This window comes from Leptopilina heterotoma, unplaced genomic scaffold, assembly GCF_015476425.1.
Source record: "Leptopilina heterotoma isolate Lh14 unplaced genomic scaffold, ASM1547642v1 Lhet_434, whole genome shotgun sequence".
NCBI classification, from domain to species: Eukaryota; Metazoa; Arthropoda; class Insecta; order Hymenoptera; family Figitidae; genus Leptopilina; species Leptopilina heterotoma.
In genome coordinates, this window is record NW_025111083.1 from 469 (window position 1) to 16,034 (window position 15,566).

A 15,566-nucleotide genomic window follows, 5' to 3' on the forward strand; every position below is an offset into this window, starting at 1 on the left:
TCAGAAAATATATATGGGATTAAAATGCGACCATTTCCTAACAAACTGTATCACTTTAAAAAAACAAAAAAAAACGAAAAATTTTATGTTGCAATAACATTTTTTAAACATTAACAAATTAATTTTTTTAATTTTTATTTTATACAGTGTTAAAGCTCAGGAAAAGAGCTTTAAAAAGAGACCTTTTTAAGCTTTTTATCTTTAATAATAAACAAAATACAAAACTTTTTGTACAGCTCTCAATCGCTGTAGGGTGGGCAAAAGTTATTGAGCGGCACTGTATATATATATATATATATATATATATATATATATATATATATATATATATATATATATATATATATATATTTATATCTCAAAAAAGAAAACAATTTCTAAAAAATTCGATAAAAGTTTTCAAAACAAAATCTGGAAAATATATAAAGGAATATAAATATCTCCTTAAAAGGCGTGTAAAGTAAGATCGACATTATTTTTTTATGTATAATTCCTTAATTCTTATATTATACAGCCTTCATAATATTTCGGAGAACGACTGGGCTCTTTTATTCTTCCATTTTTTAAAGAATCAATTTATTTTTTTGTTTTCAATCATTTTGAAATGAAATTCAGCACCAGCATCCTAGAAAAAAGTTGAGCTTGATCACGTAAAACGTATTCAAGTACTGACAAGAATTACACTTTGGTGCACAACGAAATACAATCGAGAGAATAAATTAGATCATTGCTTGTTAGTGAAAAATGATTGGTGTGGTTAGCAATAATTGGGTCGCATTGGAGTTCTCAAACCGAGACTCACATTGCAGTTGATATTCGACGCACGTACAATTCACATCATTTAACCAGATAATCTGGTAAGAAAAATTTTAAACTAACATTTTGTTTTCTTTTCTTTTTTTTTTGCTTCTTTTAATGCATAATTCCTCAAAGTTTTCTAATATGAACGAATTGCTGGTGGTACTGTTTTACATTCTTGTGAGTCAAGCGTTTCATCAATTACTGGTCTATAATCGATTGTCACCTACAAATTAAAAAAAATCAATTGAAAATCGTGTTAAAAATACTAAATTTTATAATTATTAAAAGGATCTTTTAAAAATTCAATCACATAAAGTAATTTCTATTTCCTAGATCCTAGATATTAGAATTTTTATATTTTTCTTACCTACATTTTTTTTAATAATTAAATATTAACTGTGTTTGAAAAATCAAATTTTTTAAAAATATTTTATTAAGAAATTGAATTAAGATTAATTTTTTGATAATTTATTGTAGCAAAATTTTTAAAAACAAAAATAATCGAATTATTTTAAATTGTAATAAAATAAATATTGTATTTCAAGAAATTTACAAATTATTTAAGATTTTTAAATCTTTTTAGGGTTCCGTACACCGTAGGTGTACTGACGGAACCCTTATGAAATCACTCGTGTGTCCGTCCCAGACACTCAGAATAGGCTGCCCCCCCTTAACTTCTACATATCTCAACCTGGTGAGCTGAAATTCGGTACAGATACGTATTTTCACTTCTAGATTACAGGAAAAACATAGCGAATCCGATTAAAAGTCATAGTTACGAACTAGCACTGAATGAAAACGATTTTTTCAGAAAAAATTACGACAAATGATCCTGTCCCCCCACCTTAACTTCTACATATCATGACCTAGTGAGCTAAAATTCGGTACACATACTCAACTTTAAGTGTAGGTTACAGGAAAAATATAGCAAACCTGATTGGCTGTCATATTTGCGAACTAGAAAGGAAAATGAAGCGCATGATTATTCCCCAAATGTCATTTGACCGAACTGTCATTTTACCGAATTGCATTTATCCGAACTGTTATTTTAACGAAATGCCACTTTTGCGAAACGCCATTTTTACGAAATATCATATTTACGAATTGTCATTTTTACGAATAGTTATTGTTCCGAAACGTCATTTTTACAAAATATCATTTTTGCGAATTGCCATTTTTACGAATTGTCACTTTTGCGAACAGTTATTGTTCCGAAATGTCATTTTTTCGAGTTGTCATTTTAACGAAATGTCACTTTTGCGAAACGCCATTTTTACGAATTGACACTTTTGCGAAAAGTCATTTATGCGAAATATCATTTTTACGAATTGTCATTTTTACGAACAGTTATTGTTCCGAAACGTCATTTTTACGAAATATCATTTTTGCGAATTGCCATTTTTACGAATTGTCACTTTTGCGAATTGTCATTTATGCAAACTGCAATTTTTTCGAATTGTCATTTTTACGAAATGTCATTTTTGCGAAAATTGCTATAGTAAACTTGTATGCATATATAGATTTACTATAGCAATTTTCCCAAAAATGACAATTCGCAACAGTGACATTTCGTAAAAATGACAATTCGAAAAAATGATAAACTTACTTTAAAAAGAAAATTCCCAAATATCACCCTTAGGCCAGTCGGTGAGTGCAAAAAGTGCACAAAAGTGCAACTTGAAAAGTCTCAATAGTTTCTTGTAGTTTGGGGGCCCCATATAAGAGCCCCATGGTTTGCTCTCGATTTCCGGTTGCAAAAAATAGTGTAAACAATCGTCAAAGTTCGAGAAACGTAGTTTTTCGATGACCCTTGCTTCCGGTTAAATTTTAGAGGAAAAAGTTGTTATTTAAAGTTGTAGAGCCTAAAAATACCTTTCAAATGATTGGTCATACGTTGAAAAAGGTTAATTAGTTTAGTTGCAAATGAATTTAAACCATTAAAAATAGCACTTTTTTAATTGTTTAATAACTTTGTTAATAATTATTGAATTTGTTTACAACTCACCAGGAATATTCTCCTTGCGAAGCTGAATAAATTAAAAAAAAAGTCAACCCGATCGGACAAAAAGTTTATGTTTTATTCCATTTGTTAACTAAAAACATGAAATTTTTCAACAGAATTTCCCCACTTTTGGACCTGCGAATTTCGTTTTTTTTTCTTCGAGGGTCATTCCAGCGAAAATCGTCTAGAGCTGGTTGCTCGATGATTTCCGAAATGGCTGTAATTGAAATATAATGTTATTTAATACAATTTGATTCCTATTTGCGGGTTTTTATCACCAAAAATGTTTTACTTCTCCGTAAATAAGTTTTTTAAATATTTAGCAGGTTACGCTGCCAAACATAACCCATTTTACAACAACTCAGTAAAAGTTATTGTAAAATGAAAAAAAATACTTTTTTTTATTATTTTAAGTATATTTTTACTAAATACAATAAAACAAACGTAAATTATCACAAAAGTACTCACAGAAATAGTTAAATCGGTATTTTTTGATCTGGCAAAGTATTATGAAGGTCTTTTTCTTTTACGTATATCTCCTGTGGAGAAAAAGGAATTTCAATAAAACCTTTTGAATTTAATTCTTACTAATATTATAATTCCGTTTTAATTAAAATTTTCGTGGGCACTCTACTCGTTATTTTTTTATTAAACTTTAAAAATTGTGTAAATTTAACATATTTTTCGTTGAATTTTTGTTTTCACGATTGAACTGAAGTTCATCACTTTGTCTTTCGGAAAAAAAAATTAATTTTAAAAGTATGGAATTTTGAATTTATTTTATAATTTACATTTGTGGGGAAATTACTTACACATACATTTTTTTAATATAAATTTAATTTAATAATAACTATAATGAATTGTATTTGTAATAATATTAACTCAATCCTTATTAATAAAATCAGATGTCTGTCTGTACATTGCTTAAAACTTCAAAATGTTAACATGATTAGTTATTATGGACATCAGAGATTCCAAAAATGTTCTTAAAAAATTTAATGTATGTATGTATGTATGTATGTATGTATGTATGTATGTATGTTTGTCTGTCACAAAAACTTTGTACCCCAATCACACAAAAACATGTGAATCGATTTAAGTCCAACTTGGTAGGTTATTAGGTATTGACCCAAGGAAGGTTTATAAATTTACAGATTTAAAAAATATTAATTAGAACGGGAGATATTCAATTTTTTCAAAAAATTCAAAAAATCGAAAATTTCAAAATTTTTTATTTTTCATGGATTGCTTTTGAAGTTTATATACTTGAGTATTATATGTTATTTAGTCACATTATAGCATAACTTTGCAAAAAATAAAGTCCTATAACTAATATGTAAGTATAAAAATGTTTTCAAAAAATCGAAAATTTCAAAATTTTACATTTTTTTATGGATTGCTTTTAAACTTTCTATATTTGAGTATTACATGTTATTTGGTCACATTTTAGCATAATTTTTCAAAAAATACTATTCTACAACTAAGATGTAAATATAAAAATATTTTCAAAAACTTGAAAAATGGAAAATTTCCAAATTTCACAATTTTTAATGGATAGCTTTTAAACTTTCTAAAAATGAATATTATATGTTATTTAGTCAGATTTTATCATAATTTTCCAAAAAATACTATCCTACAAGAAATATAAAAAAATTTTCAATATATCAAAAAATCGATACTAATTACTATATGAAGTATAATTCAGTAGTATTTTTGGAGTCTCTATGATTAATATTTTGATGTCAAAATAGTGCAATTCAAAATTATTTATCAAATCAATCTAATATTTTCAAGAAGTTCAGAAATATTGAAAATGGAAATTTTTTATGATTAAAATGATTTCGCAGGATGTCAAGAATTGTAAGTCACCTGTGATACAATACAAGCATATTATGCCACTAGGCAAAAACTTACATGTTAAAACGTTTTTTCATTTTAACTCTAGATTTAACTTTAAGAGATGTTTTGAGCAATGTAAAGACAAAAGTTAACACGGTGTCTATTTTTGTTTAACAAAATTCCCTGCTTTGTCCAAACTTTTCACGGTTTATCTCTTTTTTGTCAAATTTAAATTTACTTGATTTTATCCATAAATAAATCTACAAATGGCTATAAAAATTTACTTATTTTATGAAAATACTGTTTCTTAAGTTCATATAAATATAGATTGTATTACTTGCTGTCGTACAGTTTTCTGTTTATACTAATACATTTAACTGGGTATCTACCAAACGGGAAAAACTGTAAAAAGCTTGGAATATGCCGAACCGGGAATTTTCCTATCAAATTAAGAAAAAGTTTCATTATATTAATTCGCTTTTAAAAAATTGCTTTTTACTTCAATTTTTATTGATGTATAATATTTATGAAAACAGACCCGAGTCAAAATTTAAGCCCTACTTTCAGCCTAAAATTTAGGTCTTATGTTAGGTTTTAGCAGTCGTAACGTAGGGTCTACTTGCGATACAATTAGTTCCAATTAGACTCTACTATAACTCCAAAAACTGTATGGAAAATTTAATTTTTTTGATACATTAATTAAAGTACTACAAATTGATAAATATTGTTCTCTGCATTTGAATTGGTTAAAATAACTAATTTGATAACAAAAAGTCAATCACTGATTCAAATAGTAATATTTTCCTACTAAAATAGCTATAATGGTAACTAATTATTATTTTTTTCCGGTCAAATTAAATTCCCTAGCTATTTCCTGATTTTCCAGATTGGTAGAAACTTAAATGTATTGGTAGAAACTAAAACCCGTCGAAGACGGGTACGACAGCTAGTAATGTATAAAATTAAAAATATATTTTCTAATTGTTATTGAATAATGTTATATGACAAAAATTTTTCATTTATATATTTTAGCTTTAAAAGTGTTTAAATTCGTGATAAAATTTAAGCGTAACATTCTGCTATTCTCTTTCTATTTATAAAATTTTGTTATTAAAATTGAAATATATGCATTTTTTTCTTTTTTATGCGTAACATTTTTCAATTACCAAACAAATAAATGTACCGGGTATTAAAATAAATATTAAATGCGTAGTCTTTTTGTACCTTATTTACAATCAGTTTTTTGTGTATTTCATTTTTTAAAAAATTGATTGATAAATATACAATTTCATAGTGTAAAAAATATAATTGACATAAGCTGTCAATAAGTAGCCGAAGATTTAATATTTATTGTTCATAAATAAATTCAATATAATGCAGTGTCGTGTAGGAATTGAAATGCAAGAAGAGTGTAAAGGACTGGATAATAATAAATCGTTAAAATGTATATATGAATTGAGTGATTTAGATCGACGATTAATAACCTTAAGAACTGACAATCGAGTAAAAAATTCTAGGGACACAATTTGTAATTTTCATGAGTGTAAATATTTGAAAAAGTTTGCCAACTTTTTTGGAAAAAAGTGCTGTGATCCTTTCAAGATACATGTAAAAAGCGTAACTAGGAATTTACGAGCAGTAACTAAGATAACTGAGCATGAAAAATTTACTTTAATACCCGGTACATCCATTTGCACACAATGTAGAAAAAAAATAACGATAATTGATGAAGAAACTGTAGAAGAAGAAGAAGAAGAAGAAGAAGAAGAAACAAGAATGGATAAAAACGACTCCGAGTATATTCCTGAAGAAGAAAATAATATTAATACGTATTTAAATCTAGGATTGTCACCATCGAAAATGATTAAATTAAATCAAATTCAAAGAGAACGAAAAGTCGAGAATGCAACTACGGAAAATTTGTGTGAATTTAGGGGGATAATTAATAAATCTTCAGGATTAAGACTGGAAGCTCCTATTAATAATGATTTGACTCTTGACATTCAACAACTTGCAAATGATTATTTAGATCTTTTAGAACAATTAAAATTAAAAATAAATTCGTGTAATAATTTGGAAGAAAAAATTAAATTTTTGAGTTTTCAACCTAAATCTTGGTCTATAGCAAAAGTTGCAAAAGAATTTAATGTTAGCGAATATTTGGTAAAAAAGTCTAGGAAATTAACTAATGAGTATGGCCTCTTTCCAGAAATTGAGCACAAAGATATAAAAAAAATCACGGAAGAACAAAAAGAAATAATTAAAAACTTTTATGAAGACCAAGAGAATAGTAGAATTTGCCCAGGCATGAAAGATTACATTTCAATTCGTAATGAACAAGGAAGCAAAGAAAAGAAGCAAAAGCGTTTACTTCTTTTTTCTTTAAAGGAAATATTCGATCATTTTAAGAAAATTAACCCCGAAATCGAAATAGGCTTTTCAAGTTTTGCTGCATTGAAACCAAAATGGTGTATTTTTGCTGGATCATCTGGAACACATTCTGTATGTGTATGTTCATTCCATGAAAATATAAAATTGATGATTATGCCATTAAAAACTAGTCACGATTACAGACACTTTTTAAATTATACTTCTTGTGATACTGCAAATGAAGCATGTATGTTGGGAGAATGTAGTAAGTGTCCTGATTTTGAAATTGTGCATGGAAACATTGAAAAGTATGTTAGTGATGGAGTGCAGTTGAAATATAAGAAATGGTTGAGTATGGATAAGACCTGTGATTTAATAGATATCGTGCAAACTTCGGAAGAATTTGTAGATACTTTAGCATCAAATTTAATTGAATTAAAAGAACATCACTTTATAGCAAAACGTCAAGCGGAATTTTTAAGGCAAAGAAAAGGGGATTTGATTGAAAACCTGGAATGTTTAGTATTATGCGATTTCGCTCAAAATTTGACATACGTAGTTCAAGATTCCATCCAAAGTCACTTTTGGCTTAACAGTCAGGCCACTTTGCACCCTTTTGTAGTTTATTACAAAAAGGGCAGTAAAATTGAATCGACTAGTTTTTGCGTTTTATCCGACACTTCAGAACACTCAACATCAGCAGTATACGCTTTTCAAATTAAATTAATTGAAAAATTAAAAGAAATATTGGCAAGCTTGGAGAAGATTATTTATTTTTCTGATGGCGCTGCAAGCCAATATAAAAATTTTAAAAATTTCATTAATTTAAGTAATCATAAAAATGACTTCGGCATTGATGCAGAATGGCACTTTTTTGCCACATCTCACGGAAAAAGCCCATGTGATGGAATCGGAGGCACAGTGAAACGATTGGTCAGAAAAGCGTCCTTACAAAGAATTGGTGGAAAGGAAACGATTATGTGTTTGGAAGATTTGTTTAAATTTTGTGTCGATAAAATCGAAGGAATAACTTTTATTAAAGTACAAGATAAAGAAGTTACAAGAGTCGATAAAAAATTAAAAAATCGTTACAAATCAGCTGCAACAATTTCTGGAACAAGAAAATTGCATTGCTTTATCCCTTTGTCATCCGAAACTATTAAAACCAAACACGTGTCGGAATCAGCAAACAGCAAAAATGTACAAATTACAAAAAAAAGTACGTTGGAGTTAATTCATAATATAATCTATATTTTAATTATTAATATATAAAAAACTTTTAAATAATATATAATTAACTGGTTGAGATACAGTTTTTCTAAAATGTATTTTCTAATTTTTTATTTTCTAAAAATTATTTTTCTAATAAAGGTGAATTTCTAAAAAACTTTTTTCTACTGAAGGTGATTTTCTAATTTTCTTTCTTCTAATAAAGATCATTTTCTAAAAATTTCTTTTTCTAATAAAGGTAATTTAAAAAATTATTTTTTAACAATATTCAATTTTTGTAATGATAATCAATATGATTAAAAAATGAAAATTTTTTAATTGTTTAAAAAAAATACTTGAGATTTAATTAAAAAATTATAGTAAAAATAGAAATTATGCAAATTTTCTAACAAAACTTTAAAATAATGAAGTAAAAAATAGTAATTAACAAATAGAAATTATAGGAATTTTTTTCGTAAAGATATATTTCAAAATTTCTAAAAAAGTGTTTTATAAGTAAATTAATTTTGGAACTTTTAGTTTAAAAATAATGCAAATTATTTTTTTTTTCAAGAAAACAGAATTTTGGTAATACATTGTCATAAAAAATAGTAATTTTATAAACAAAATTGTCTTCTTTTTCAAATAGAAACTTATAATTTTATAAACAGAATTGTGATTAAGAAACAGAAAATTTGCAAAATAATTTTTATTTCTTAATCTTAGTCTTTTTAACAATTTTCTAACTTTTATCAAAATTATAGAATTTTTCAAATTTTAGGAAAATAAATATTAGAAATAATAACTTTTTAGAAAAACTTTATTAGAAATCAAAACTTGTTAGAAAAACTTTTTTTAGAAAACAGATTTCATTAGAAATCGCTTTTTTAGACAAAAAGGATTAGAAAATATTTTTTAGAAAAAGTGACCACCTACCAATTAACTCAATAATAGTTTCAAACTTAAAGCTTTCAAATTTAATCTTTATAAAAACGATAACCAAAGAATTAAATTGTACAAGTACAAAATTTAAAGTGATGAACTTCAGTTCAATCGTGAAAACAAAAATTCAACGAAAAATAGGTTAAATTTACACAATTTTTAAAGTTTAATAAAAAAATAACGAGTAGAGTGCCCACGAAAATTTCAATTAAAACGGAATTATAATATTAGTAAGAATTAAATTCAAAAGGTTTTATTGAAATTCCTTTTTCTCCACAGGAGATATACGTAAAAGAAAAAGACCTTCATAATACTTTGCCAGATCAAAAAATACCGATTTAACTATTTCTGTGAGTACTTTTGTGATAATTTACGTTTATTTTATTGTATTTAGTAAAAATATACTTAAAATAATAAAAAAAAGTATTTTTTTTCATTTTACAATAACTTTTACTGAGTTGTTGTAAAATGGGTTATGTTTGGCAGCGTAACCTGCTAAATATTTAAAAAACTTATTTACGGAGAATTAAAACATTTTTGGTGATAAAAACCCGCAAATAGGAATCAAATTGTATTAAATAACATTATATTTCAATTACAGCCATTTCGGAAATCATCGAGCAACCAGCTCTAGACGATTTTCGCTGGAATGACCCTCGAGAGTACAGTTTAGGAGTCAAACTTTGATTCCATTTAAATGGGAAATTGATTTTTCTTATCAAAGTGCATAATAATAGATGTGAAAAAAGGGTATGTTTTTTTGACATAAACAAATGGAATAACTCAGTCAATTTTCACTTTATCGATTTAGTGTAAAGGGAATTAAATTTCATTCGTTTTCACAAAACTTTTTCAAAAAAAATCCGACCAGCTTCAAGGAGGGGGGAGTTAGTTTATTTTTTTCAAAAAATTCCTGACTAGTTAATTATCAATATTTTTAATTGCAATTCATACCACTTATAGTTCAATGTATGTATTTTATGAAAAAAATTGGACATAAGGTTTTGTGCATTTATTTTTAATTTATATCAAGTAAAAGTAAATGTATCCTTTTTTCAACCTCTGAACGTCGGAGTGGGGGTACTCGAAGGAGCGTGACTCTCGCCGCCACAACTCAATTCAGCCTTTCAAATTTGCAAAAATGGTCATAACTTCGTTAATTATTTACCGATTTTAATGATTCTTTTTTTAATTTGATGTATTGTTTTACGCTGAATCCAAAAATGATTTTATATTTTTTTAAAATGCAATATTTTTAATAATAAAAACAAAAATTTTTTTAACAAAAAATTTTTAATTATTATTTATAACTCTTGACAAAAAATTCTTTTCGTTCATATAATTCCATTGAATTCAAAATAATATTATGACATAAAAAAATTCAAATTATTTTTATATAAGTGTGAAGCATCGTTGTATTGATAGTTGAACAGGCGTGCATATGTCAACCTAATGCTACAAGCTTATATATAATTAATTTTAATTTTTTTTTGTTATAATATTTTTTTGAATTCAATGGAATTATATGTACGAAAAGAATTGTTTGTCAAATGTTATAAATAATAATTAAAAATTTTTCGTTAAAAAATTTTTTGTTTTTATTATTAAAAATATTGTATTTTAAAAAAATATAAAATCATTTTTGGATTCAGCGTAAAACAATACATCAAATGAAAAAAAGAATCATTAAAATCGGTAAATAATTAACGAAGTTATGACCATTTTTGCAAATTTGAAAGGCTGAATTGAGTTGTGGCGGCGAGAATCACGCTCCTTCGAGTACCCCCACTCCGACGTTCAGAGGTTGAAAAAAGGATACATTTACTTTTACTTGATATAAATTAAAAATAAATGCACAAAACCTTATGTCCAATTTTTTTTCATAAAATACATAGGGGAGTGTAAGGTATGGTGGCGGACACTTTCTTTTTTGCGTCTCTCTCTCTCAAAAAACAATATTTTTCAAAATTTCAAAAGCAGGCAGTTGCTGACATCTATTAAGCATATTTCTGTCAGAAGCGGCGGTTAAAATTTAAATTCAGTGAAATTTTACAGCTCTTGGCGCAAAAAACTGATTTTTTTTATTTTTGAAAGTTGTAAGGTATGATGGCGCATTTGGTGTATTTAACTAAAATATTATGTAGATGTTAAAATTATTTTTTAAAACTACTAGAAATGATGAAAAATAACAAAAGTAGAGAAAACTGATGATTTTACATTATAGAAAAAAAGTTTCACTTCAGTTATGGTTACAATTTTGGACATGTGAAGTAGCTGGTGGCTGTTTTAACGCAACTAGAATAAGAGAAGACCGCAAGTGTCACATATTCGAGAATTGTTGCGTTGGAGCACATGAGGCATTAGTACACAAAAAATGCAAAGACAATTGAAACTCGTGCAAAAAATGATCCGCCACTGTACGTTGCAAAAATTGCGCCATCATACCTTACAAGCTATTGATGAAAATATGATGGTGTTACTTTCATACAGCGCGAATTGAGAAAAATGTAAAATACAAAAAACTGTTGTCCAAGGTCTAAACAATACGTTCCATACATTTACCAGACTCAATTTTCAAAAAATCTTCACTCTGGCACCTGTTAACACACATATCCAATAAAACTTTTTTTCTTTTTTTCACTACTTTTTTTATTCAAAATCACTTAAAGTACAAAGCACGCGTTTGATCATTAATACTACTGCATATAAAATGTCATCACGATAAAAGACATCGACCATAGTGATAAGGCGCTTCAGATGTGACGTTACATGCCAGATTTGACAAGTGCGCCACCATACCTTACACGCCACCATACCTTACACTCCCCTACATTGAACTATAAGTGGTATGAATTGCAATTAAAAATATTGATAATTAACTAGTCAGGAATTTTTTGAAAAAAATAAACTAACTCCCCCCTCCTTAAAGCTAGGTCGGATTTTTTTTTGGAAAAGTTTTGTGAAAACGAATGAAATTTAATTCCCTTTACACTAAATCGATAAAGTGAAAATTGACTGAGTTATTCCATTTGTTTATGTCAAAAAAACATACCCTTTTTTCACGTCTATTATTATGCACTTAGATAAGAAAAATCAATTTCCCATTTAAATGGAATCAAAGTTTGACTCCTAAACTGTACTCTCGAAGAAAAAAAAAACGAAATTCGCAGGTCCAAAAGTGGGGAAATTCTGTTGAAAAATTTCATGTTTTTAGTTAACAAATGGAATAAAACATAAACTATTTGTCCGATCGAGTTGACTTTTTTTTTAATTTATTCAGCTTCGCAAGGAGAATATTCCTGGTGAGTTGTAAACAAATTCAATAATTATTAACAAAGTTATTAAACAATTAAAAAAGTGCTATTTTTAATGGTTTAAATTCATTTGCAACTAAACTAATTAACCTTTTTCAACGTATGACCAATCATTTGAAAGGTATTTTTAGGCTCTACAACTTTAAATAATAACTTTTTCCTCTAAAATTTAACCGGAAGCAAGGGTCATCGAAAAACTACGTTTCTCGAACTTTGACGATTGTTTACACTATTTTTTGCAACCGGAAATCGAGAGCAAACCATGGGGCTCTTATATGGGGCCCCCAAACTACAAGAAACTATTGAGACTTTTCAAGTTGCACTTTTGTGCACTTTTTGCACTCACCGACTGGCCTACCTGTCCTGCTTCACTTCTACATGTCGTGACCTATTGGGCTGAATTTCGGTACACACATAATTATGTTGTTTTACGTTTAGATTACAGAATATTCATATTACATTATAGAATAATACTACACTGTAAAAAATTTAGGGAGTTAACGGACTCGGGAGTTGGGAGTGAAATTTTTCGAGTTAAAAATCAACTCCTAAAGAGAGTTAATTTCTAACTCCCTTCATTCAACACCCGCGCGAGTTATTTTTTCCTTAGGGAGTTTGCATTTGGGTGTGAAATTTTAACTCTCTTTATTTAACTCCCCTGGCATTAACTTCCCAATGGGTGCGACTTTTACAGACCCCCCGGGGGAGTTAAAATTTAACTCCCTTTTTTTACAGTGTATATTTTTCTTGTAATCTTGATGTGAGAATATGTATATGAATTTCATCTGAATAGGTTTATATATGTACTATTTAAAAGGGGGGATATTGTTATTTAATCGATTTCTTTCTTTCCTAATTTGTATTTCTTTCTTTTAATTAATCATATTTCTTTCCCATATATTTTTTTATAAAAAAGGAGTTTAATTTTGGTGTACAGAACCCTTGATTTGTCCTATTATTTCTCTAATAAATGAGTATTAAAATTAATATTGTTTAAAGCGTTAAATTTTTTAAATCCGTTATTAGAAAACACTATCTTTATAATTTTTCTAACTTATAAATTAAATATAACAAATTCAAACGAAAATAAAATATATATGTTGTGACGGAAGACAATTAAATCGAACTGAATATTTGTTTTATTTATCAAAAATACCGAAAATGTTTTATTCGACGCACGAAATTTGTATACGCTCCTGAGCGCCGATAGTGCGCGTGCGCTCAGCCAATCGCGAGCGAGGAAGTCTCTCCCCGCTGAGACCTTCTCCCTCCAGCGCCAAGCGAACCGAGGACCCCGAATGCACGGTCCGAGAGCGCCACTTCTCGAAGCGGTGTTACCGCAGTAGGAGCTCTCGAAGTGGTTTTACCACAATGAGGGGAAAGTGGTATTACCACAAGCAGTTTTACCGCAAACAGGGCTGAAGAGGTGTTACTTCAGGTCCTGTAACGCTCTCTCCCACGAAACTGTCGGCACCGTTGTCGAAAGTCATCGTCGCTTGTAATGTAATTATGTCGTTTATTTTGTTGTAACTCGCCGCGTTACTTATTTTTACGGAAATCCGCCTTTCGCACGTTAATTGTTTTTTATTGTAAATTAAACTAATCGTCAACGTCGTCGAAATCACGGTTAACGTACGAATTTATGTCGCTTTACGTACTTTGTTAATATTCGCGATATTACGTTTACGTCGTTTTTCTCGTCTCCGCGCAGATGAGTATAGTTAATTCTTTGTACTTTTATTTGTGTTTTGTAAATATATTTTGAAGTTTCGATTCTGTAATTAAAATGTTAAAATTTTTATCGAACCCTGACCGACGAGCAATCCACACAATTATCATTCATTACAATGTTATATAAATAAAAATGTTTTAATTATTTCAAATTAATAATTGAAATTTTAGGTCATTGAATGTTTAAAATTGTTTAATATCATTAATGTGAATTTTTCTTTTAAATTAAATAAAAAAATTGAATTATTGTAATTAAATTATTTTTAAATTTAATTTTTAAATACAATTGAAATATAAATAAAACGGAATCTACTTTTAAAAAATATATGAATACATGAACTAGAAACAAAATATCAGAAGAAAAAAAGTTGACCATAATAACGAAAATAAACGAAATAAAATTATTTAGGTAGGTTTCAATAAATGGTTAATATTTAGAAAAAATGACTTACTTGACCGGTTCTAATATCAACGTGTGTAAGAGTATGTTTTCTCCAGTGCTGATCAACGCCTTTAGGTTGTTGATTTTCCAAAGGTTTTGAATAATCGTACTCATCAATTCTTTGTTTGAAATCCTCCCTTGCATGAGCTCCACGACTTTCCTTTCGATTTTCAGCTGCCGTTATTGTCTGCACTGCGTTTATCATGAGATTTTGAAGCTCCAATGTTTCAATTAAATCGGAATTCCAAATAAGAGATCGATCGGCAACTTTTACTTGGTCCATTTTCTTATATAAATCACTCATCTTTTTGCAACCTAAATGAAAAATAAAGGAAAAATTTAATAATTACATTCTCATCAAAAATGAGAAAGTCTTGGATTTGTGCGATTTTGAGCAATGTCTAATTTTGATAAATGAGTGCTTGGATACAACAAGGGGACGTACGCTCGGCGAGCCGCTTTAAAGTCAGTCAAAGGTACCGTAAAGTGTAAAAAATGAAAATTCAAAATTTTGAATTTTGAAAACTGCCATCTTATAGGAAATAAAAATGCGCATCTTTTTTTTCTTTGAAATTTCTTTGAATAATTAATATTTTTATATGATAATGGAAAAAATGTGATTAATTTTCAATGTTAAATTTCATTGAATTTTAAAATATAAATCGTTGTATCTCCGACAAAAATGAATGAATTCTTTTGATTTTTGGTATACAAATGCATTTGGACCTATAGAAGACGATAATATTACGAAAATGTTAAAAGCAATTAATTATTTATTGATTTTTAATTGTTAATACTGACCGGTCAAAAATAATTTTTTCTTATCTTTGGCTGCAAAAAGTATGCAGGGAACTTTAAAATTCAAACAACTTTCAGTGAGACATTTGTTTATTACGATGTAAAGAAGTTTTCTGTA

The 15,566-nt window shown here is 27.9% G+C and overlaps 1 protein-coding gene across 1 annotated transcript in view; it reads right to left on the bottom strand.

Moving 5' to 3' along the window:
* Window positions 1–369: 369 nt before the first annotated feature.
* Window positions 370–15,566, bottom strand: part of LOC122506794 (succinate dehydrogenase [ubiquinone] flavoprotein subunit, mitochondrial-like) — a 42,028-nt gene continuing 26,831 nt past the window's right edge. The window contains exons 8-9 of the mRNA XM_043619113.1: window positions 14,661–14,965; window positions 370–1,024 (exon numbers count right to left, since the gene is read on the bottom strand). Coding sequence (XP_043475048.1) covers window positions 938–1,024; window positions 14,661–14,965 — 392 coding nt within the window. The 3' untranslated portion in view covers window positions 370–937. The remainder of the gene's footprint in view (window positions 1,025–14,660; window positions 14,966–15,566) is intronic.